General features: G+C 42.3%; 1 protein-coding gene across 1 annotated transcript in view; it reads left to right on the forward strand.

Annotated features, from left to right (window-relative positions):
- Positions 1 to 26,797, forward strand: part of kcnq3 (potassium voltage-gated channel, KQT-like subfamily, member 3) — a gene marked incomplete at both ends in the record, with an annotated part of 419,830 nt that overhangs the window by 355,320 nt on the left and 37,713 nt on the right. The window contains 8 exon segments of the mRNA XM_084327781.1: positions 1,253 to 1,343; positions 1,919 to 2,045; positions 4,719 to 4,891; positions 8,007 to 8,180; positions 9,177 to 9,287; positions 10,829 to 10,924; positions 16,085 to 16,179; positions 20,061 to 20,087. Coding sequence (XP_084183907.1) covers positions 1,253 to 1,343; positions 1,919 to 2,045; positions 4,719 to 4,891; positions 8,007 to 8,180; positions 9,177 to 9,287; positions 10,829 to 10,924; positions 16,085 to 16,179; positions 20,061 to 20,087 — 894 coding nt within the window.

Raw genomic sequence — 26,797 nt, forward strand, 5'->3', positions numbered from 1 at the left:
CACCCTCTCTGGAATAGTCGTTTAACCTGCCACACACCCTCTCTGGAATAGTCATTTAACCTGCCACACACCCTCTCTGGAATAGTCATTTAACCTGCAACACACCCTCTCTGGAATAGTCATTTAACCTGCAACACACCCTCTCTGGAATAGTCATTTAACCTGCCACATACCCTCTCTGGAATAGTTATTTAACCTGAAACACACCCTCTCTGGAATAGTCATTTAACCTGCAACACACCCTCTCTGGAATAGTCATTTAACCTGCAACACACCCTCTCTGGAATAGTCATTTAACCTGCCACATACCCTCTCTGGAATAGTTATTTAACCTGAAACACACCCTCTCTGGAATAGTAATTTAACCTGCAACACACCCTCTCTGGAATAGTCATTTAACCTGCCACATACCCTCTCTGGAATAGTCATTTAACCTGCAACACACCGTCTCTGGAATAGTCATTTAACCTGCAACACACCCCGCAGGCGTGAGAGCCTAAATAAGTAGTAGTGATGCTGCTAAATATTTCACATGTGTTATTTAGTGGTGCACAGTAGGAAATGGTGCCTGATGCTTTATCATTCTACCTTGAGGGTATTGTTTTAGACCCAATATTTATTTTTGTTTTCAAGGACCGTAAGACATGTTGCTTGACAACATAGTAAATTATATTAACTATTTTAAATATAGATATCCTCAGTTAAGAACACTATAGTTGTGAGGACTGAAGCTTGTTAGGTGTGGTGGAGGAGACCTTTACTCATAGTTTCTTACTAAGGCTAGATACTTAGCTCTATCTAGTGGTAAGTGAGAGACACTGCATCATGATATAAACAGGAAGGGAACTACCAGTAAATGGTAAAGACTGTATTTATGGCATAATGGACCATAATGTACTGTAATAGGGGTTGAGCCATTAGAAATGATAATGTTGCTTATGTCATGTGATGTAACTTCATGAAGTAATTGAAAGACTAAACCATCATGGCTGTAATGGAGTCTGGTCAATGACATACGGCACTACAAGCCTACAATTATCCTTATGCATTAACCTTATTATACTTTACAGATGTAAAATAATGACTCCTTCCCATTAAAAGTAAGATCAACTTTATGGATGGAATCAGCGCAACCTTCCATGCTACTGTCATTTGTAACCTCTGAGTCAGCCTGTCTTCCAGCTCCATGAAGATGCTCTCGTTGACATTGTACTAAACGGTTCTTCTTCGTTTTCTCTTTTCTCCCATGCAGATTTCTAATCGTACTGGGATGCTTGATATTGGCCATTTTGACTACATTCAAAGAGCATGAAAAGGATTCGGGTCATTGGCTGCTTATCCTGGTAAGTTGTTAATTTTATATCAATCCTCCTGCACCGTCGTTTCTCTACGCTTTTCATTTCGTCACTCGTGAATATCATATAATGCACACTGGTCAGAGAAGAAAGAAGTCCTGCACACTGTCCTTTTACTTGCCATGGAAGCGTTGTTTTGTTAGAATAAAGTTGATGGCAAGTAAAAGCACTTTGTGTGGAGTTCTCTCTTCTATGGACATCTCCCCTGACGCACCCGTCTGCAGATTGAAGGTGTGCCTTATGAACCTTTAACCCTTTCACTACCACACTACAAAAGGTTAACCCTTTCACGTAAGGGTTAACCTTCTGTAGTGTGGTTGTGAAAGGGTTAACCCTTTGTCGTGTGGCAGTGAAAAGGTTAACCTTCTGTATTGTCGCAGTGAAAGTACACTGCCTTTTTTTTCTTCTCCATTCATTTAAAGCATTTCGTTTTTACTGTGATTGTCAAGCACTTTATTTTAATATATAAATTTGTATCAATGCTGAGTATCACAGAATTTACACTGACATTTTTTCCTCTTGTTTTATTTCTTTGTTATTCTTTATGTACCTGCCTTCCTCAGGAAACGTTCACCATCTTCATCTTTGGAACAGAGTTTGCACTGAGGATCTGGTCGGCAGGCTGCTGCTGTCGCTATAAAGGATGGAGGGGGCGCCTCAAATTTGCTCGCAAGCCTTTGTGTATGTTAGGTAAGTGGACTGCATTCATATAGCGCGCTTTATACAATGGCATGCACATTTCTTGATTCTGATCGGCTGAAACAGTCAAGTTACCGGTTGTTATTTCATATAACACACTCCACGTGACCCCAGATCCCTCCCACAACCGAATTACTTTATTTTTCTGTCTGAATCAATCCGCCATAGATCGAAAAATGGAAGTGTGAATAGCTTTTGAACGAATCCTCCAAAAAAGATACAGTCAACTGGAATATGTTAGTTCATTACATACACATGGATTATGTAATTAATTTGTCATGACCCATTGTGAAACAAAAGAAAAATCGCGGACATAAAAAAATAAAAATAAAATGGCCGTCGATCTTATTTAAAAAAGAAATTGTCAGATTTCATTGATTGATTGATTGAACATTTTATTAACAGATTGCAGAATGGGTACAATACAGTACGGCTCAATGCACACAATTGTTAAGGGAATGCAGACCAGAGAAAGACTTTCGTCTTGTTTACATCAGGGTCCCCCATTTTCAATTCATCATAACATATGACATACATGACATACAGATAGACAGTACTGCTACATTTATACATTTATGACATACCAGATTTACAAATACAGTACTGTTTGTGATGCAAAGATAGTCTAAAAAAGAGAGTATATACATTTGACGAAGAAACTGTACATCAAGTCAAGTCAAGTCAAGAGTTTTATTTGTCACGGCATACAGTGAAATGCGAGTGGTCATGCCCGCAGCAATTGTGCAATAATACAAGTAATAAAAATAAGAATAAGACATAGAATGAGACATAACAGGTATAATGTACATAAAGTTTACAAAAGCATGGTAAAGACATGCTAAGGTCCTGCGATAGTGCAATACAGTGATAGCTACGGATGAGGCACTGGGTCTTATGTACACTACTATACAATACTATACAATATACAGTTATACTATATATCCTTATGCTATCTTGCTATATACATCTATTTACTATACAAGAACCACTCCCCCTTTCCTTTTTTTTTTCATTGGAGGAGGTTGGGTGGGGGGGGGGGGGGGGGGGGTTGGGTAGGTGGGGTGGGGTGGGGAAACTGTACATTGGAGGTGGTGTGGGGGGGGGGGGGGGGGGGGGGGGGGTTGGGTAGGCGGGGTGCGGGGGGTGCGGGTAACTGTACATTGGATTATCGAAACCTTACTTGGTCCCAAGAAGAGGGTCTCGTGTATTATTGGGTTAGGACATTTACTGTACATTGGAGGGGGTTGGGTTAGGTCATTTACAGGGGCCAGTTTCGAATTGCAGTCTCCCGTAGGTGCTCTCTTTTGGTTTTGAAAGTGGGTAGTGATTCACATTCCTTTACAGCTGTGGGTAGGGCGTTTAGTCCCTTGTTTGAGCCGAATCTGAGTTTAACATGGTTTGTGGAGCTCCCTCTGGTGTCTACTAGTGGATCTACTATTGGATCTACTTTCTCTGTGGATGGTTTTGTGAATAAATCTCGATTATGCTTTGATTACTGTGTGTTTATTGTATGAATTCGGTCATTGTATAAACGTATTACATCACTTGCAGTCGTGTGTTATACAAATTAGATCAAGCCTATGGGGGTCTAACGACCCTCGGCTGCGCCTCGAGCCTAACAACCACCCATAGGCGTGATCTAATTTGTATAACACACTCCGTCGCGTGATGTAATGCTTAATTACACATTCACCCTTTCACGGCAGTTATGGGTTAATTAAGTATCTTGCTCAAGGACACTTGGGCACTTATGATGCCAGGAGGAGCCATAATCAAACCAGGAACCTTCCGATTACCAGACGACCCTCTCCTGAGCTATACAGCCGTAACATACAGCCATAAGCTGATACAGAGACAGTTAGAATTCAGATTTTCAGCGTCAATAATTCATAAGATAGAAGTCTTAGAACAATGTCCAATGAACCAAGTTGGAGGACAAGAAGCAAGGAAAAGCAAGCATTTAGTCTTTAGACTTGCCGATTTAACAGACTATGCAATTGATTGTCGAAGACTACGAATTACCATATATCAACTAAGATCTTCTTAAATGGAGGACGAGCCTTGTAATGTTTTGTTTTGTGTCTCTTCAGGTGAAGCCCTGTTTCACTCGCTATGTATTATGTATATGTACGTATTGTGATTGAAAAATTACTAAAAAGAAGACTGTAGGGCGGCTGGGTAGCGCAGTGGACTATAAGCACTCGCCTACCACCGCAGAGACTCTGGGATCGAATCCAGCTGTCAGCGGTACCTCCGGCTTGGTCAGTCGTCCCTACTAACACAATTGGCCGTGTTAGCGGGTGGGAAGCCGGCGGGGTATGTGTCCTGGTCGATGTGAACTGTGACTCCTACTGGTCGGTCGGGGCGCCTGTTCAGCAGGGAGGGGATCTGGGGGAGATAGCGTGAACCTCAGCACACGTTAAGTTCCCCCAGTGAAACTCCTCACTGTCAGGTGAAAAGAAGTGGCTGGCGACTCCACATGTATCGGAGGAGGCATGTGGTAGTTCTACACACCCTCCCCAGGCCGACAATGGGGCAATGCGCGCAAAGACCAGGAAGGGAATTGGCATAACGACTAAATTGGGATGGGTGAAAAATACAGAAAGCCCAAAAAAAAAGAAGACTGGTTCAATGAGGACTGATTGTTAACACCTTCTGTCACAGATATCTTTGTGCTGATTGCCTCCGTGCCTGTGGTGGTGGTGCGTAACCAGGGCAACGTGCTGGCCACGTCCCTGCGCAGCTTGCGCTTCCTGCAGATCCTGCGGATGCTGCGCATGGACCGCCGCGGGGGCACCTGGAAACTGCTGGGCTCCGCCATCTACGCACACAGTAAGGTAGGGAGCTCCTTCCTGGGCCTCAATAGGCACCGAATATGAACTATAGCAAAACTAGTATTCCTTCTTTATGCTCATGCATCAATTACTATAGAAACAATATAGAAATAGGACTATTAAGACAAAACTATGTGTGTAGTATTTTTATGGTGCGTCTCTTTGGTGTGTACAAAATAAACCACAGGAATACTATGAATCACTCGAGGGGGGGGGGGGGCGTGAATATTAAAGGCAACCAACTTGTGTTCAGCCTTTCGTTCAGCGTTTCTCTGATTGGCCACACGGCCACGTGACCGCGCTGCCGCGCGGCAGATAATTGCACCGCCCGCGGCAGCGGCCGTCTTCCGTTGTAGAATTGTTTACATCAGGGTGAACGCTGTTGTATTCGCAAATATGAGAACCAGCAATACGCAGCTCCAGTTAACCTAATTTATACCGTAATGAATCATTAAAAAAATATATACCGTTAACTGGAATATGTTGTTTCTTTACACATATGTTGGGATTATGTAATTGGTTTGTCATGACTTTGTGATTTATTAAATCTCTTGTCTGATCCTCTGATTCAAGGATGGCATGTGAGTGACAGCTAAACCTCGCTCTCTGTGCATCTTGAGGCTGTGACAGGTTGCGGGGAAAACCATGTACATTATTAGTTATGATGGGCTAAGAACACTAAGAAGAAGAAAGAATAAAAGGCTTATTCTCTGTGCGTAATTACTTACACCGTGATAAAGTATTACGATTGTGGTTATGTGTAGAGCAAGGCATGAATATGTGCCAGGGTTAGGGGTTACATTCCCTGTGTGTGTAGCTTAATATGGGCAGCGGTGGCCTAAAGGTTCGATCCCCCGGACTGGCTGGAACATTTTAATGAATAACTCTCTTCCGTACCCTCAATGCCAACCGCTGAACTGAGCAAGGCACTTAACCCCCAACTGTTCCAGTGGTCAACACAGTGACTTGTGACAGTGGTTGCACTGGGCTGCTCCCAGGTGTGAATTGAACTGTGAATGTGAAGCAGGGCGTTGCTGAAAAAGAGCATTCGTAACCAATCAGCGAACCTACCCTGGGTAAATAAATGTAAAAATAAAAATGAAAAAATATGTAGAGCATGACACGAACACTGCAGGGTTATGGGGTTACATTCCTTCTGCAGCTTAACCTCTTAACAGGCGTCCCCAAAAGTGGCCATTTATTTTTTCTTGAATTTGAGGACTGCATACTTTTTTTGCAAACCAAAATACTATACTTTATACGTATAGCACATGCATGAGCCTGGTCTCTTTTGAAACATGACATTCTGAAGTTTCTGATACAATAAAAAAATTCACTTTTAGTGCTAAGGAAATAGAGTAACATAGGTCTGAACTTGAGTTGTAGAAAAACGTGTTACTCACGTTTTTCTGTAGTTAGTAGTCCAGAAGTAGTATTTCCATCGTATGGCTGAAAAAACACCCTGGGTCCATAGCGTGAAGTCTTGTGTAGTGTCCAAATTTCATAAAAATTCGTTCAGAAATGAGTGATTAGGAGCGATTTTGGTAAAAAGTTAAAAAAATTGCTGCAGAAAACGATTTCCTCATTGACTCCAATGCATTCCACGGAAATGTCTCTTCCTGTTTGCGCTTGTGACTTTTCACCTACATCCCTGATTCGTGTGTAGAGCATGGCAGTAACACTGCCAGGGTTAGGGGTTCGATTCCCTGTGTAGCTCAGTGGGGCTTCCACCGGGGCCACCCGTACTGAAAAGTATAAGCACTCGTCATCATGGCACCATGAGGTGCTTAGGATAGAAGCAATGGCATGTTATCACTCTCATTAAACAAAGGGAGTTCAGGGCCCATATTTATCACTATGACTTATGAGCCAGCAGTGGTCTGAGATCATCAGCACGCCTACTTTATATTTATCACGTCTCACTATGACTTATGAGCCAGTGTGGTCTGAGATCATCAGCATGCCTACTTTCAGATGCTTGAAAAATGCAGTGTGTGTGTGTGTGTGTGTGTGTGTGTGTGTGTGTGTGTGTGTGTGTGTGTGTGTGTGTGTGTGTGTGTGTGTGTGTGTGTGTGTGTGTGTGTGTGTGTGTGTGTGTGTGTGTGTGTGTGTGTGTGTGTGTGTGTGTGTGTGTGTGTGTGTGTGTGCGTGCGTGCGTGCGTGCGTGCGTGCGTGCGTGCGTGCGTGCATGCGTGTGTGTGTGTGTGTGTGCATGCCCTTGTCTTCCTGTCCTTGTAGGGACAAGAGGCTATTTTTTTAGTTAGGGATTAGGTAAAGGTTAGGTTAAGGTGACCCGAGTCCAGGCGTGACTGAAGTCATGTTACAACTTGACATGAATGAAGAGTTTTATTCAACCCTAATGTCAATTCTGACACAGGAATAGCTGAATGTGAAGATGCTGTTAGGAGTGTGTTTACTGATCTTTGTAGCAGTTGTATTCTTCACCTGCTTTTGAAATCTTCATCTTATCACCCTAAACAATGTCCAAACAACTTCCAAACACTGCCATTAGAAACATTGTCCACTTTTGGCCGTTGTTGGGACGCCCCGGTCTAGTGGACATCAAAATGTTTAGGATAGGGCGGCCGGGTAGCGCAGCGGACAAAGCGTCTGTCTACCACCACCACAGAGCCAGTGGGATCGAATCCGGCTGTGGTGCCTCCGGCTTGGCCGACCGTCCATACTAACACAATTGGCAGTGTCAGCAGGTGGGAAGCCACCGTGGGTGGGTCCTGGTCGTTGTAAACAGCAACTCCTACAGTTCGGTCCGGGCGCCTGCACAGCAAGGGAAGGATCTGGGAGAGGTAGTGTGACCTTCCACACGTTACACTCTCCCAGGTGAAAAGAAGCGGTGGGCTGGCTACACATGTCGGAGGAAGCATGTGATAGTCTCCGCCCTCCCAGACCGACGGTATGGGGTAGAGTGTGCAACGACCAGGAAGGGGATTGGGAATTGGCATAACGACTAACATTGGGATGGGAGAAAAACGGAAAAAGAAGAAAAAAAAAATATATATATATATATATATATATATATAAAATAAAATAAAATAAAATGTTTAGGATAAGAGCGCCCCCACAAGGAATGACATTGTGGCTGTGTGTGTGGATATTCTAGGAGCTGATCACGGCCTGGTACATCGGCTTCCTGTCCCTCATCCTCGCCTCCTTCCTGGTTTACCTGGTAGAGAAGGACGACGTATCGATAGAGGTGTCTGACCCGGAGAACCCCACTGCCCAGCCCAAGCCCCAGGACTTTGACACCTACGCCGATGCCCTGTGGTGGGGCCTGGTATGTATATTAGATTAGATTAGATTATATTGTACTTTATTGTCATCATATTTGCATACAACAGGATTTGGGACTCAAACTTAAGGTGCATTAGTGGAAGCAAATATAAAATATAAAATAGTAATAAAAGAGAAACATAAAATACTACAGTATATAATCAAATGTTACAATACTGTACAATTTACAAAATAAGAATATACAAAATAACAATCACAGTGTCAGACGGTAGTGGGTGGGTATTGCACTGTGGATATTGCACTTGAGGGGTAGGATGTTGCATATACTGTATATTGTGGGGCACCTGGCCTAGCTGGAGCCAAGTTCAACCAACAATTGAAAACAATAAGACTCACTGTCCAATTTACAAGTTTAAAAATAAAATTATATTTATTGTGAGGGGAATGGGGGTGGGGGAGTAACGCAACTGAAATCCTTCCCGTCTGGGGTACTGGCTTCACCCTGGGCTAAATAGAGAGACATAGGAGACACGTGAGGGTTAGTGGGGGGTTTAGGCCAGGCTCTGTAAGATCTCTATAAGATGGAGCAGAGATACCAAACCAAACCAAATTAAATAGAGTACAGTAGCATTTATTTGGAGCTCATGCTACTCTATTTAATTTGGTTTGTTTTCATAATTGCCACACTTAAAACATTTCCAATGCCATATTTCCACAAAAGAAAGGCTTGACATGTTTAGTAGATTAACTATGAGCTAACCACCATGTAAACCCAACGCCTGTCTAGTGAAGTCGGTTCACTCTGTCGTCATCTTGATAACGGGGACTAACGAGACAAACAAAGCCTGACCGCTATCTCTTGGAACGGGGAGACATCCATATCTAAGAATCGGTCATACATATCCCAATTTTTCATTCATATTTTAAGTCACTGGTAAATTACCAACAACATAGAATGGTTAATTTGGTAAAAAAAATCTAATTATTAATTTGGTTTACTCATGCACCCTCCCTAATCCTCCTTCCTCCTGTTTTGCAGATCACATTGACCACCATTGGTTATGGGGACAAAACCCCAAAGACGTGGGCGGGGAGACTGTTAGCCGGCACTTTTGCTCTCATTGGAGTATCGTTCTTCGCCTTGCCTGCCGTGGGTATACTCTGCTACTCTGGTCACAACACCAAAGCAAAACCACATCTAGTATCAGCTCAACCTACTGTACATTATTGTTGATGCATGATCATGGAGATTGTCCAAGTTTGTGTGAAAATAGGCCCAACTCAGGACAAAAAAACGAATAAGAACTATTTGTATGGCAATGAATCACTCTGAAATACAGCTCCATTAGAGGCCACTCTATAAATGAAGAGGTATATTTCATAATACAGTATTTAAGTTATTCAACATCTGAAGCGTGTCTTACAAAATAATATCATTTTAGAGCAGGGCTGCCCTCACTTTCAAATGGCCATGGACCAAAACGTAATGTGTGGTGGGCAATGGGTGGACATTGACATAATGGAATAAGCTAAGCATGATAGCGGTTAGGAAGTATCAAATGATTAACAATTTAATGTGTCAAGATACCATCAATCAATACAAATCATCATCAGAAGGATTAAGACAAATAAGTAAGGAGTACATATACAGTATTCATTATGGACGCTGTTTACAGGTCTTCCCAGGTCTAATGGTTACAATTTCAGCAAAGAAATGGCAGAGTGATTGAAGACCAACCTCCTCTTTCTTCTCTATGACCTAACTGAGGTTCATGTCATTTACCAATATTAGGCAGAGGTTTCTGGTCACATGTCGGTGATGTCGCTATTCATTTTGGAACCAAACATCCTATTCCAACACACCAATAATAACAAACTCACAATTAATTCAAAATCAACAATACATTAAGACAATAAAAGGCCTATTTGCAGGAATTATCAGCCCTTTTGGTGAACCGAGCCGAGGGTTCTTTGGCCTCGCCATCTGTCTCTGGTACGGTCAGCTTGTCTATTTTGAGTTGACCTGGACACATACATGGCGCCATATTTGAGTTAATCTGTGTTGTCGCCACGTCAGTAACAAAGAAGCGTTAGCTAACATTCTCTTCTGTGTCATTGTGGCGTTTGGGGAAATGCGCTTACTGTCCTCCCCAGAGTCAGACAAGAACATAGATACAAAATGTCCTCGCTGTGCCTTCAGTAGAAAAGCTATCCGGCTGCCAGCTAGCCTAGCTTAGCACAAATGAATGGAAACGGATACGGACCACTAGCCTTGCTTAAAACCCGGGGGGAGAGGTGTTTTTGGCCAACAGCTAGGCGAGCTGGTTTTGTCATCCTGTCTGACTCTGGAGAAAACGGTAAGCGCATTTCCCATAACGTTGGTGTTTTCCTCTAAGTGACTGTGATCTCTGGCCACAGGGGATCCTGGGTTCAGGCCTCTAAGTGAATGTGATCTCTGGCCACAGGGGATCCTGGGTTCAGGCCTCAAGTGACTGTGATCTCTGGCCACAGGGGATCCTGGGTTCAGGCCTCTAAGTGAATGTGATCTCTGGCCACAGGGGATCCTGGGTTCAGGCCTCAAGTGACTGTGATCTCTCCTCAGGGGATCCTGGGTTCAGGCCTCAAGTGACTGTGATCTCTCCTCAGGGGATCCTGGGTTCAGGCCTCTAAGTGACTGTGATCTCTCCTCAGGGGATCCTGGGTTCAGGTTTGGCTCTGAAGGTCCAGGAGCAACACCGACAGAAGCACTTCGAGAAGCGAAGGCATCCTGCTGCTGGACTCATTCAGGTGAGACGCTGATATGGAATAATCTTTTTTTTATTCTATTTATTTTTGGGGTTTCTGTATTTTCCCCCCATCCCAATTTAGTCGTTATGCAAATTCCCTTCCTGGTCGTTGCCCCACTGTCGGCCTGGGGAGGGTGTAGAACTACCACATGCCTCCTCCGATACGTCGCCAGCCGCTTCTTTTCACCTGACAGCGAGGCGTTTCACTGGGGGAACGTAACGCACACGGAGGTTCGCGCTATTTCCCCCCAGATCCCCTCCCTGCTGAACAGGTGCCCCGACCGACCAGTAGGAGTCACAGTTTACGACAACCAGGACACATACCCCACCGGCTTCCCACCCGCTAACACTGCCAATTGTGTTAGTAGGGACGACGGACTGACCAAGCCGGAGGTACCGCTGACAGCTGGATTCGATCCCAGAGTCTCTGCGGTGGTAGGCGAGTGCTTAGTCCACTGCGCTACCCAGCCACACCTGATGTGAAATAATCTGACCAGATATTATTCACAGAGGCGGACAACAGTCTTTGATTAAAGATAGAGTAGGGCTGGGCGATATATCGAGTATACTCGATGTATCGCGGCTTGTTCTACGTGAGATGTAGTAAATTACTATATCGTGAACATCGAGTATATTGTCACGTCGCGGCTGATATGAGACTTGCTTTAGTGCCGAGCGTTCCTCTCATTTCATTATAGACAGACCAGCGCGGACCTTAAATTACATGCAATTGTAATTTCATTACACAGACCAGCGCGGACCTTCAACGCGAGCAATGGGCTAACGTTAGCTGCTAAGTTAAACCATAAATAGGCTAAGCTAACTAGCGTTAGCTCTTAGCTGCTAACCCTGGAAGCGTTCAAAGCGGACTCCACGACACTACACACTAGTTCCATTCGTGAGAAAAGGGGGTGGGTTATATTGACGACGCTTAACAACAGAGGTTTAAAGATAACTTCATATTTATTGGTTATTCGTTTCTTGCATCCAGTTTCAATCTCCGTGTGTTCAACTTCCTGTGTTTACATTCGAGTGTGACATCATCGCCTACGGCAGTTTATACGCTCAAAACGCAAAATCTCTCTCTCTCTCTCTCTCTCTCTCTCTCTCTCTCTCTCTCTCTCTCTCTCTTCAATGATTTAAAGTAGCCAAACGTTACAGTATAAATACTAACTGGATAGTTGATGATATAATTGATTGATTGATTGATTGATTGAAAACTTTATTAACAGATTGCATCTTCATGGTTTAATAATGCAAACATATTTTGCAGGGACTTATTATAATCATCATATTGGTGTGACTGTACGCATCAAAGGGTTAAATCAAGCATTTTTAAGTGCTTTAGAGGAAATGTCAAAATATCGCGATATATATCGTGTATCGTGATATGGCCAAAAATATTGCGATATCATTTAGAGGCCATATCGCCCAGCCCTAAGATAGAGTTTACTGACGGAATGACATGTTGCAACGCAGAGAGACCTACACTAGGTCACAGCAATGGCCCTATAGCTTAGATCTCTAAAGAACGGCGAGCTAACAAAGTATTTATACAGGAGTTGAACAAGTGGAGCATCGACATACATAATGTGAATTATAGATAGGATGTACAGAGATATCTGGATAATGACGTAGACAGTTGTGTGTGGCTGCATATACGTTAATTGGAGAGAGAGAAAGGGGGGAGAGTGGGGGACGCAAACAGGCTGGAAAAGCTGGTCAGGAAGGCCAGTAACATGGTGGGGGTGGAGAGGAGGAGCCTTGCTAAGCTCCACGCCATCATGGACAACCCCTCCCACCCACTACACACGGACTTGGCTGATAGAAGGAGCACGTTGAGTGTTAGACTAAGACTCCCAAGATGCAACACTGAACGGCACAGGAAGTCCTTCATTCCGACAGTCATCAGACTTTATAACGCATCACTGTGCCTCACTGCATCACTGAGCACAGGGTGACAGTACAGTCTGGCAAAATCTTCCTGGACCTTTACTTTTAAATTGACATTTTACAATTTCTACACTTAGTTAGTACTGTACATTTTACTGTATATTTCTGTATATTTTTGGCTGTATATTTTAGAATGTATATACAGTACATATCAGATGTTTACTGTTTACTGTGAGCGATCTGTAGTGCTGAATTTCCCTTGGGATAAATTAAGTATTTCTACTCTATTCTATTATATTCTATTCTAAGTTTAATAGTAACATACAATGCACAGGTGATGAAACTGGTTAAAGGCTTAATTTAGGATAAATAGTTGGTGATTGCGTTCACGTTGATTCTACAGACATCATCGGAATTAAATAATTATAATAATAATACATTTATTATATGACAATATTTGTATCATTAAAAATGTTGGTTTACATTAATAGTCATGACTCAACAAGGCATTGAGAGCACTACAAAAACAGTGCACACATCATAAGAGCCAGTGGAGAAACATCTTACTGTTCACGAGTTGAACCCACACAAATGACAACAGACACAAAGGATCCGTTTAATGAATTCCATATAAATATATAGTTCATTATTAACGATGCAGAATCCTGATGGGTTTAGTTCTTATTTATTTATTTATTCACTGTCATTTGCAGTGTTCATGTAGTGCTCATGATGCCTTGTTGAGTCATGACTATAAATGTCAAATGCAATTGTTAATGGTACAGATATAGTCGTATTTATTATTATGATAATGATTTAATTCCGAGGATGTCTAGAATCGAAGTGAACACAATCACCAAAGATGTGTCCCAAATGAAGCCGTTAAAAACACGGGCGCACACCAGTCTGTCCAACTTACGACTGCCTTTTCAAGTTCGTAAATCCTTTTCATAGCTACGACCGAATCTCCGAAAAGAAGCCGTTCGAGAAAGGCAAAACAGTTTGTAAGTGGAGTTACAAAGAAATTTGTTGTTAACTTTCTCGTAAGTCCCTTCGAGAATGAGGTCCAAAAGGCATTTGTTGGGAGGATGGGGAATAAGATAGAAGAAAGTTGAATACTATATGAAAATTACAAATGCAACTGCCCCTCATCTTGAGTGTGAATTGCTCCTACCAGTGTCACCCATCAAAAGCTTCTCACTTTTTTTTTTATATCTGAGGAATGGAATACCAGGCTAGTGTTTAAGAACACGGCTAGTGTTTAAAGACCACACATACTGTACTTTAGTTTGTTCTCAGAGATTTATATAGACACAGTACAATTGGAAATGCAGGAATGTGTCAAATGCTCCGTTTATCTTTGTTTATGAACTAATTGAGCACACATGGGAACATCAGCTTTCAGGTTGTCAGAGACTGTCATTCTTAGACATATATGGCCTACGTGGGCTCCATGGTTACCATAGAAGAATAAATCTTTATTATTGCTAGAATAATGGAGACCCTTGAGAGAAGAGGACGATGGGAGCCGGCTAAGATACCCTGTATTGATGCAAATGTCAGGGGGTCAAGGACTGAGCCCTGTGAGACTCCTGTCACGATCACGCACAGTATGCATAATGATACGACAGTCTGTGTTTAAACTACATTCAGAAGCAGTTACGCCCATTGCTAGAAAGATCTGACAATATATGAAAATAAATCATCTAGTCTAGTCTTCAGCTCAGAAAACAAACAATATACTGTAGTCAAAGTAGCCAAAACCGTATGCTACATCATAATACACATTGGTATAGGAACTGATTTGAAAGTGCAGCCATTTATGAAAGTGTAAATTGAAGTGATTGGGTTTGGTACTCAAGTTTCTTTATTAGTTGTCATACAAAAGTACAGAATACTTTTATATAAAATGCTTCTTTCTGTTTTGCTTCAGAGATTGTGCTAGATAAAAATAGATAAGTATAAAATAAGTATAATAAGTATAAAATAGAAGTCAAGTACATAGACAAAAGTGTTCAATATATACATATATAGTATACAATATACAATGCAGAGTAGAAAAGTTACACTAAACTGAGTTACAATACAATACAGTACAATGCAGAAATGGGATGAGGTACAATTTAGGTACAATTTACAGTAAGGTGTAATGAGGTATGAGTTGTAGTGCAAATTCTTTACCAATAAATATAGAGTGTGTTAAGTGTCTAAAGTGGGTAAATAATAATAATATATAATAATAATAATAATGCAGGACCTGTCACAGAGGTCTATTCGGCATGCAACGACACTCAATGTTTTAGCGGCACTCACAGTGGTTAGTTTTTAACACAGACACACTGGAACACACACGCATGCATTGTCTTTTTTTGGATTGCCGATGCGATACTCCTCTGCGCTTAACCCATCCCGTCGTCCTTCCCCCCAAGGGCAAGCCAGGAGCAGACGAGGGCTGTGCTGTGAGCCACGCCCGGGGACCATCCAAGTGCTCCTGCCCGTCTTCGTCACAAACGCGACAGCGTTAGCGATCTGTTGTTGTGCATGTTTTTCCATTGGGTTTCTCTTATCGGGGGGGAGGGAGCCCTTGCGAGCACGGGGAGAACATGCAAACTCCACACAGAAAGGCCTGGGAGATCACCCACCTGGGTACCTGGCATCGCGGAAACCTGGTACCCAAGCGGGAATCGAACCCTGGACCTTCTTGCTGTGAGGCGACAGTGTTACCACTATGCCACCCTGCCGCCTTAAGTGGGTGCTGCAGTGAGTTGTTTGTTTAAAGTGAGTGTGTGTGCGTGTGGATGTGTGTGCTGTGAGTGTATTTGATGGTTGTTACATAGTGTTATTGTCATTTAGCATCCTGATGGCCTGAGGATAGAAGCTTCTTCTGAGTTTGCCATGAGACTCCGGTATCGCTTGCCTGACCGCAGCAGTTCAAAGAGGCAGTTGTTTGGGTGGCTGGAGTCTTTGATTATTCTCTTAGCCTTACCCATGCACCGCTTGTTGTAAATGTCTTGGAGAGTGGGAAGCCCACCTCCAATTGTGCGTTCGGCTGAACGGGCCACTCTCTTTACTGTATCCTGAATAAAATTATCTCCCAATCCTACTATATGAAAAAAATTATATATATCACAGGAGAAACACTGACAGTGATATCATATCAACAATAGTATTTCCACAAATTACCACAAGTAAGGAACTATTTGACTTGATTTGTTGGGCTGAGCATTGTTTTTATTTATTTTTTTATTGTAATTTTTTCCATATGCAGTCTGCCTGGCGATACTATGCCACAAATCCAATCAGGGATGACCTTATTGCCACGTGGAGATTCTATGAGACTGTCATTTCACTTCCCTGTTTCAGGCAAGTATCTATTGACCCACACCGTTCTCCACTAGCATGCAGTACTATACATGTGTTCTAGTTTGTACCATAGTCCATTGTACTTGTGTTATTAGTTCATAGGGCTGAACGATTTGGGAAAATATGGAATTGCGATCGTATTTGCGATATGATATGATATGATACACACATGGAATAAAGTCCAAACAAAAAGCAACGCAGAGCGTTGTCAAAAAGCAAATCATCAATATAAACCACAGGAACAATTAAAGTCCAATTGCCTGGGGACAAAAATATTCAAAAACCCATGGGACAAAACAAAGAGTACAAATCCAGGCAGGCAGGAGGTTCACCAGGCGGGAGGTTCACCAGGCAGGAGGTTCACCAGGCGGGAGGTTCACCAGGCGGGATGTTCACCAGGCAGGAGGTTCACCAGGCGGGAGGTTCACCAGGCGGGAGGTTCACCAGGCGGGAGGTTCACCAGGCGGGAGGTTCACCAGGCGGGAGGTTCACCAGGCGGGAGGTTCACCAGGCGGGAGGTTCACCAGGCAGGAGGTTCACCAGGCAGGAGGTTCACCAGGCAGGAGGTTCACCAGGCAGGAGGTTCACCAGGCGGGAGGTTCACCAGGCGGGAGGTTCACCAGGCAGGAGGTTCACCAGGCAGGAGGTTCACCAGGCAGGAGGTTCACCAGGCAGGAGGTTCACCAGGCAGGAGGTTCACCAGGCAGGAGGTTCACCAGGCAGAGTAGTGTGAACCTCCTAGAGAACGATAGAGAGAATATCAGAGGGAATGACAGAGAGAATATCAGAGGGAATGATAGAGAGAATATCAGAGGGAATGATAGAGGGAATATCAGAGGGAATGATAGAGGGAATGATAGAGAGAATGATAGAGGGAATATCAGAGGGAATGATAGAGAGAATGATAGAGGGAATATCAGAGAGAATGATAGAGGGAATGATAGAGAGAATATCAGAGGGAATGCTAGATGGAATGATAGAAGGAATATCAGAGGGAATGATAGAGGGAATATCAGAGGGAATGATAGAGAGAATATCAGAGGGAATGATAGAGAGAATATCAGAGGGAATGATAGAGAGAATATCAGAGGGAATGATAGAGAGAATATCAGAGGGAATGATAGAGGGAATATCAGAGGGAATGATAGAGGGAATGATAGAGAGAATGATAGAGGGAATATCAGAGGGAACGATAGAGAGAATGATAGAGGGAATATCAGAGAGAATGATAGAGGGAATGATAGAGAGAATATCAGAGGGAATGCTAGATGGAATGATAGAAGGAATATCAGAGGGAATGATAGAGGGAATATCAGAGGGAATGATAGAGGGAATGATAGAGAGAATATCAGAGGGAATGATAGAGAGAATGATAGAGGGAATGATAGATGTAATATCAGAGGGAATGATAGAGAGAATGATAGAGGGAATATCAGAGGGAATGATAGAAGGAATATCAGAGGGAATGATAGAGGGAATATCAGAGGGAATGATAGAAGGAATATCAGAGGGAATGATAGAGGGAATGATAGAAGGAATATCAGAGGGAATGATAGAGGGAATGATAGAGAGAATATCAGAGGGGATGATAGAGGGAATGATAGAGGGAATAGCAGAGGGAATAGCAGAGGGAATATCAGAGGGAATGTTAGAAGGAATATCAGAGGGAATTATAGAGGGAATATCAGAGGGAATTCTTGCACCATTATTGTCATTTTCATTGAAAACATATTAAATTGATAATGGTGTGATTTCTGCAGAGATCTGTACCAAACAAAGACGTTTTCTTCAGTCTGTAGAATATGTTTATTAGGCCGGGACTTCTCTGCAGTGCCACAATACTGGTATTCTAACACACATTTAGCCTTTAACAAATATTGTGCCTCCTGCTATTTGGATATTGCACTATATAGGCCATATCACGATTTCAATAAAATGTTGATTAATTGTTCAGCCCTAGTTCAACATTTGTTTGGGGTCTATTTTTGTTGTTATTGTTGTTAATTTACAAGTCATCATTATTTTGACAACTTTTTGCTGTTTCATTTTCTTTAGTTTGCATGATTATTATTTGCCTGACATGGAGACACTGATGATAACTGGATGCCGGGAGCCAAGACACCGTTTTATCTGTGAGGTAACACAGATGTCCCCTGTCTTTACCTGTACAATTGATGCAGTTTTGCTGATGCAGTCTTCAGTGCTTTTCACAATGCTTACTTTTAACCCAAAACTACATTTTGGTGGAATTCCCCTTTAATTTAGCTCCTTTCCACACTGCAGCCAGGGGTAAATTCTAGAATCGGGCTTGGGATGTTAGGCAGGCCCCCACTCTGCAGGTGTTTAAATCACGCCTCAAAACTCTATTTGCTTTGGCTTTTGGTTTTTAAACAGTTTGAGAGGCCTGCCTTTTTTATGTGACATATTGTATATGTTTTTATTGTGTGCTTTTATCTTTTTATCTTTTTATCTTATGTTGTGGGACTTGTACAGCACTTTGGTCAACTTTGTTGTTTTTAAATGTGCTCTATAAATAAAGTGGATTGGATTGGATTGGATTGGGAAACTGACATCAAATTTCTTGAACAAACCGCCATATGTAGATCGCTCTGGTTGCATATGTGTTTGTTTACAAGCAGACTTTTAGGTTAAAAAGAAACGATTGGGAAGTCTTATTGTGTAAAAAGCTGCAGACAGAAAATGGAACAACCATCATAGGCGAAACTCACTCCTTATTATTCTCCCTTCACTTCTCCAGTTGTGTAGATTTTGTACGTTTGTATGTATATTTTAGCTATTTCGTTAATGTTTTAGTCCAAAGATGGCGACTAGTAGCAGCTTGTAGCAACTGTCTATCCTCTCAAGCCTGATTCCATTGTTAACCCTACAAAGCTGGACCTAACCCTACTACTATTTATATTTACCATATGTACCGTATATTTACCATACATATTTACCCACACCTGTCTGAATATACCTGCATATGATTTGATTTGATTTTTATTTAGTACATACAATTTATACAATAGTATAAAAACAAGGGGTACAAGGATAACATGTGAAAGTCTGTCGACTTGTTTCCAACATGGTCCCAAGAAAAATACAATAAATCACAAAGAAAGAGTTAAGATAAAATAGATACAACAAGTAGATAAAATAGACAACACAATTTTCTAAGAGCCTCATATATTCCTGTATACAGTACATACCTGTATATACTATATCTATGTCTGTATATATCCCTTGCCTATGCTTACTAGTTATACCACTGGCCAGTATGACTTACTACCACAGTGTATTTAAACCTGTATCACTGTACATAACAATACTGTAACACTGTACATACATCAGATTAGCATTATTACTCAGTAGTACTTATTTATATATATTCCAGTTTAATCACATGCACATTGTATATTGTTATTATACTGTTACCTTTGCACTCTGGTTAGATGCCAATTTATTTGTGTTGGACTGTATGATTACAATACATTTTAATCTAATATAATCTAATGATTAGATTCGATTAAAATGTATTGTCATTATACAGCACAAGTACAGTACAACGAAAATAAGTTTGTCATCTAACCAGAGTGCAAATGTAACAGTAAAGTGCAATAGAAATATACAATGTACAGGTAATTAACCTCGATATAAAATCTATAAAATGAGTACTATTGACTATAACTAGTAAGAGTAGTAAGGGACATGTACAGATATAGATATAGTATCTACATCACCTGAACAGCATGTATATCAAGCATAGCCTAATATCTAGTTATGAAATGAATCTTTAACTATCATTACTAGTGAAGCTTGTTCAAAGTGATGCCCTGTGTGCTTGTTAATTTCTTACTCTTTTCATTTCTCTACATCTGAAGGCGGGACCACTTGGAGGGCGTGTCAAGGTAGGTCGCCACCCTCTGATCCCCAGCAGCCGCCAATCACAGACTTATGAGTAGACTGCAGGATTTTGGATGGTATTTTAATTGGGTCTGTGGGCTCAAAAGACTAATGAAGGCGTCCTAGAATATCCCTGTCTTTAAATAACGTCCTGTATTAATTCACAACTCAAATAAATCTGTCAGAGAGCCGGCTAATGACCGTAGTAAATATCCCTTTCATGATGCAGACTCCCACATGCCGGGCTCGTTAACGGCACTGCCTTTCAAATCAGACACTTGTGTGACATTTAGGATTTTTTTTTTAACATATTAGTAAGTCCATTAGTTATGTTTCTATTATGAAGGATGTTCAGAGAGTGGGATATTATGAGCCACAAGGGGGGCTTCTGTGGATTTATGTTTTATCGCACCAAGAGGTCTTAATGTGTTGAAAATGGAGTGATTAAAAACCTGAAGGGGGAGGGGTTGAGGTGATTGATTTGTGACGGTTGTCATTAAGATCTCATATTAACGGCCTGCTCAGATGATGTCATCATTCGTTCATCCAGGATCTATTCAAAGGGCCATCTTGGCTCAGAGTTCCACTATTCCACTATTGACCACAGTGTGTAACTAGATAAGTCAGTTTTATTACATGACTGTTATCTGCGGTTAGTTCCCTGGGAGGGACTTAGCTTGTCATCCACTGTAAAATTATGTATTCCGTGTTATTATCCTCCTGCAAAGGAATGCAGCCATGCAGAAGGAACTCTTTAAATATAGTGCCAAAGCATATTGTGAATAAATTTACATTCGATCATTTTCCAACTATTGACTAGTAGCTCATTCAGAATTAGCAAAAACACACACAAAAAAAGCAGTAGTCGTGTAAGACCCTAACAGAAGTCGAGTTACCAAATTGTGAACTGATGGATTAAGAGGGGGGCTCCCCCTATAAGTCGAGGGACAGATTTTTTCTCTCACAGTACAAGTGGTTGAGCGGACGTTCTTAAAAATACATCCTTCCATTTAAATATTGTTTTTACATTACGTTGTGAACAGCAATTGTGGCTAAACATTCTCTCCTCTCTTCCCCCTATAGTCGGGGGTGATTTAATTTTTTTTTAGTTCTCCTGTAAGGTTAAGGATATGTTTATGGTAAGGGTTAGGCGTGAGTTCTCCTGTAAGGTTAAGGATAGGGTTAAGGTAAGGGTTTGGTTTATAAACAACTACTAAGAGTCCCTTTATAGATCTTGATCGGTCCTCATTACCAGGCTAGTAGCACTGCAGACGTTTTGCTTGGACGCCCTGGCCCACCCACTGCCTCCCTGCTAATCCATGTTAGACCACTCAGGGTTGGGTTACCGCCGCTAAATGCTACCTGGCGGCTGCACAAAAAGCCATGACCCTGGTCCGCTCTGATACATGATAGAGAGAGAGACTGACAGCGAGAGAGAGAGAGAGAGAGAGAGAGAGAGAGAGAGAGAGAGAGAGAGAGAGAGAGAGAGAGAGAGAGAGAGAGAGAGAGAGAGAACAGGGAGAGCGCAAGGGAGAGAGATACATTGAGAGAGAAACAGAGAGAGAGCAAGGGAGAGAGAAGGAGAGGGAGAGAGAAGGAGAGTGAGAGATAGAGGGGGGATAGAGAGAGAGAGAGCGAGAGAGACAGGGAGAGATAGTGAGAGAGAGACATAGGGAGAGAAACAGGGAGAGCGCAAGGGAGAGAGATCAATTGAGAGAGGAACAGAGAGAGCAAGGGAGAGAGAAGGAGAGGGAGAGAGATTGAGAGAAAAACAGAGAGAGATGGATAGAGAAAGAGAGAGAGAGCAATGAAGAGATAGAAAGAGAGGGAGAGAGAGAGCAAGCGAGGGAGAAAGAGAGGCAGATACATGGAGAGATAGCAAGGGAGAGAGAGAAAGAGAGGGAGAGAGAGCGATGGAGAGAGAGGGAGAGCGATTGAGAGAGATAGAGAGGGAGAGATAAATGGAGAGAGACCAGGGGAGAGGTAGAAAAGATAGGCAAGCGAGGGGGAGAGAGAGGCAGATAAATGGAGGGAGAGAGTGAGTGAGGGAGGGAGAGAGAAAGACAGAGAGATAGAGAGATGGAGAGAGAGAGAGCAAGGGAGAGATAGAAAGAGAGAGAGAGCAAGTGGGGCAGAGAGAGAGGCATATAAATGGATAGAGAGCAAGGCAGAGATAAGTAGAGAGAGAGATTGAGAGATAGAGAGAGAGAGAGAGAGATTGAGAGACTTTCTAAAGTGCACTGATAGGATCTGCGGGTGGGACATTAGTAGTCTGACATTATCGCGCTTGGCTGAATGATCAGGAGGGCTGAAGCCGTGGGTTTCTTGGCTGCGTACAGGAGACACACCAGCATAGATGTAGAACCGACGGCCGATAAGCAACGCTGCAGTGGGTGATCAGCACTTTTTTCAATCAGCACAATATTGGACCACTGCCCTCAGAGTGTTCCAGTGTCACCAGCCCTTCTGGACCCGGGGTAGTTGTGAGAGAAAAGGACGTCGTCACAGAGAGCTGAACCGCGCATATTATGTCTTGAGAGGCCTAGATGTAATGGCGGGGGGGGTTAAGGATGTTTTTGTTATCTGCGTCGCCTCTTTTATTGACCCCCACACCGTAATTACACCCAATTTTCTATCCCTCCTGTATGGCACCGGAGGAGGAGAAGAGACGAGTCCACCAGCCCCTCCCCTCTTAAAGCATCCCATTCTCCGCTCTCTCAGCGCTGTAATCTGCCGTCCCGCTCTGCCCCCGAGGCGAGATAGAGGAGCATATTGTCTCTCCCGCTGTGGGAGCAAGGGCGGGGGGAACGCTCCACGTTTTCAGAGGTCCTTGTTCTGCTGCTTGTTGGCTCCGGTTACCCCCCCCCCCCCCCCCCCCCACCTCTAACTCTCTTCAAGGCACAGGAGTCTTATTTTACCCAGGGAGCCTTTCTTTGTGCTGCCAAATGTTGTCAGTGATTGGCCAATAAAGGGGACCAATCTCCCGGAGCTCTTTGAGGGCGATGGTAAAGGACTGTGAAGACATTTAACCCTTTCACTACCACACTACCCCAAGGGTTAACCCTTTCACTGCGACAATACAGAAGGTTAACCCTTTCACTACCACACTACAGACGGTAGGGCTGACCCTGATTAGTTGAACTAATCTATCGAAAGGAGCCGTAGTCGACTGCCAACCTCTTAGTCGAATGCAAAAATAAATAAAAATAAAAAAAGATTTATAATTATTAGCCAAAATGTCTAGAAGCATGGCTAAAGCTAATGGCGCGAATACCAGCGAGGCGAACTGCCTAAGAAAACAGGCACATAGGCACTGAAAGAGGATTTCACCCATCTAATGAACACACTAGAGACAAATATCAAGATGTATCCATCAGTGGACCAATTGCATGCTTTCGCAGAGGACAAGGAGCCTTCAGTCCACTCCTTCAGACCCCCCACAGCTCAAAAATATATATATTTTTTTTATAAAATAATTACTTTTTTTTCATTCAGGGGGGTAGTCGACTACCGTTACAGTCTCCCCGTGAAACTCCTAGCTAACTAGATGTGGTAGTCTACACCCTCCCCAGACTGACAGTAGGGTAGTCTACACACCCTCCCCAGACTGACAGTAGGGTATTCTACACCCTCCCTAGACTGACTTGGTATAACAACAACAAATGGCGGATGGGAGAAAAAGTAGAAAGGCAATACAAAAAAAGGATCCAGTGTCCTCCGATGACATCACTGTAGAACATATTCAAGCTCATGAACTCATTAACAAACTCATTGGGCCTCATGCATGAAGCGATATAAGAACAGATTTCGGGCGGAATAGCCCGTCTATGGAGTAGTCGCATGTGACAGAACTGCTCACCCGTTTTTTTTATTTTTGTTTCAAAAACATATTTATATATCACCAATGCGTTTAAAATTAGACGCATATATCAACTGAGATTATCAACTAACTATATTGACTGAAAGATTCAAGATGCCAGCGAAGAAAGATAACTCAAAACCAAATCCAAAGTCAAGTTCAGAGGACCCGCCTATGGCTGCGGGATTCGTGCGTAACAGAGCAGAGGATATTGACGAGATGGCCTCCTCCTCAACCGCTATAAACACCTCCGCAGATACAGAACATATCATCCGGGAAATGAAAAGAATGGAGAAAACAATAACCGAAAGAATAATAACTGATATAGCTGAAAAAGTAGATGCTATTAAAGTATCTATCGAATGCAATATCGAAGCGCTAAGGGTGGCTGCCGACGCACATATTAAGCGCACCGAAGCACTGGAAACTGGTTTGGAAGAACACCAACAGAATTTCGGTCTGATCTACAAAGACATAACTGAGATCAACGAGAAGCTAACGGCTGAGATGAAGGGAAACTACAAAGAACACAATACGGAGCTCAACGATATAATGGCTGAGCTTAAACGAATCAATGAAGAACAAAAAGCTAAAATATTCTAGATGGAATATCAAAATCGCAAGCTGAATATTCGTATAATCGGACTGGACGAGTCGGTAAGCTGCACACATCCTGAAGCGTTCGCGACAGAATTACAGAAAATCCTGGGACCAACTATCCTTCCTAGGGTACCTGAGGTGGATCAATGCTACAGATTGGGGACCCGATCCAACGACAATAACGGCAGACCTAGAGTGATCATGGTTGTCCTACGTCAAGTCAGAATAAAAGAAATTATCATTCGGGAGACGCGCAGGATGAAAGGAAATCTGAAATACAAGGATGTGTCAATATACTTCTTTGAAGATTATTGTCGGGAAGTGGTGCTCTTGCGGGCCAAGTACAAGACGGTGATGTCTCAACTCTATCTGGAGAAATACAAACCCATATTGATGTACCCTGCAAGACTTCGTATCGTCGATAAACAAGGAGAAAGGGTTTTCCTCAACTCGCCTGAAGATGCTGACAAATATATGGCAGCACAACGTGCAGGATAGTTTATATACGGCCTTTTAATCTTTGTTAGGCATGGACACCATATCGTATAAACTTTAATGAACCGCTGATTTGGGACAGAGAGACCTACGAGCTCTGAGTTATGGAATGTTTTCCCCGTTGGACTTTTATTATTGCGGACACATTGGTCTTAAAATTGGAACGATACAGAGAAGATGAGCATGACGAAAGGATGACACGCAAATTCATGAAGCGGTCCTTATTTTAATAGTATGGACTTCTAACAACATTCTGGAACATACTGGAGCATTCTGGCACTGTAGAAACGACATATTGGAATAATCTAGAACAGTGGTTCCCAAAGTCGGGGTCGCGACCCAAAGGTGGGCCGCGAGCAGCCACGGATGGGCCGCGAGTTGATTTAAAAAAATAAAAATAAAAAAAATAAAAAGAAAAAGATTGTCAGGTCACTGAACTTAGAAGCAGGCCAGGACAGTGTTTCTAGTTGTATTCTAAAATTCTATTCTATTGTATTCTAAAATGTGACTATATGGTTTTATATTAACTTAATAAATAAACAAAAACGAAAAATCTACTTATTTCAACGAACATTTCAAACTAAATAACAGATTATGCACATAAAACGCTGAAAACAACCGAAGCAACAATAGTATTTTAATGAGGCTATTATTATTATCATTATTATTTTGCAACAAGTTAGCCCTCTCATAAATAGCACATATAAATGAATAACTAACTTGAACTAACTTAATAGGATTGAAGTGATATTTGGCTTAAAAAATCGGTCGCATGGCAAAAAAAAAAAAAAAAAGGCCAGACGATGTGCATTGGGCCGCGGCTCTCTGACGCCTTATTTTCTGGGCCCCGGCCTGAAAAGTTTGGGAACCCCTGATCTAGAACATTTAAAACATTCTTTGATATATGGAACATTCTGGAATAACAGCAATATGTGGCCAGACATACCAATAGTATCAAGCTGCAGATCCACAGCACCAGCCAGAAGACCTCCGGGGGAATAACATTCTTCACAACAGATCATCGCCCACCCCTGGCCAGGGGAAATGCTGCATATACGTATTTAAAAACTGGTGTTTATTAATTGGAACTATTTCCACTACTTCTCCACTTTATACTCTAGGTGTTTAAGCATAGCAAAGCTCTTTCAAGATCTAAGTAAATGTTCTCTTTCTCTTTCTTTTCTCTTATTTTTTGAGGTTCTCTATTCAGTTCAATACCTCTCTATTATTCGTGGGTTGCTATAACTTACACAAGTTCCTATAAAATATAAGTGATTATGGTATGATAATTGAAGCTAATTTTTAGTCTTTATTTTAATTTTATTTTAATTTTTATTTAACGGGAGAGTGGCCAAGCCACAGTTGGAAAGTTAAGGATAAATGGCTCATTCTGGGCTAACCGGTGGTGTAGGGGAGGGAGTCTATGGAACACAGTCCTGTACGACGCTCGGCGGGAGGGGGGATTAGGGGATTATTATTTGTATATATGTATGTTTTTAAGCTCGGCTCTCAACGGGACCTCAATAGTTGGATGTATATCTATTGTAGCTTCGCTCTCCAGAAGCATTACCAACAACTACACAACAACATGTATTTATTATGGCTAGTTTGAATATAATGATCTGGAACACTGGGGGAATAAATAATAAATAAATAATCAACACAAACGCAAAAGCGTGCTCACACTGATGAAAAAAGGACAGGTTGACGTGGCTCTACTAAGCGAAACACACATTTTAGGGAAAGACATAGATACGTTAG

The sequence above is a fragment of the Notolepis coatsorum genome (assembly GCF_963971535.1).
Source record: "Notolepis coatsorum genome assembly, chromosome: 13".
NCBI lineage: Eukaryota > Metazoa > Chordata > Actinopteri > Aulopiformes > Paralepididae > Notolepis > Notolepis coatsorum.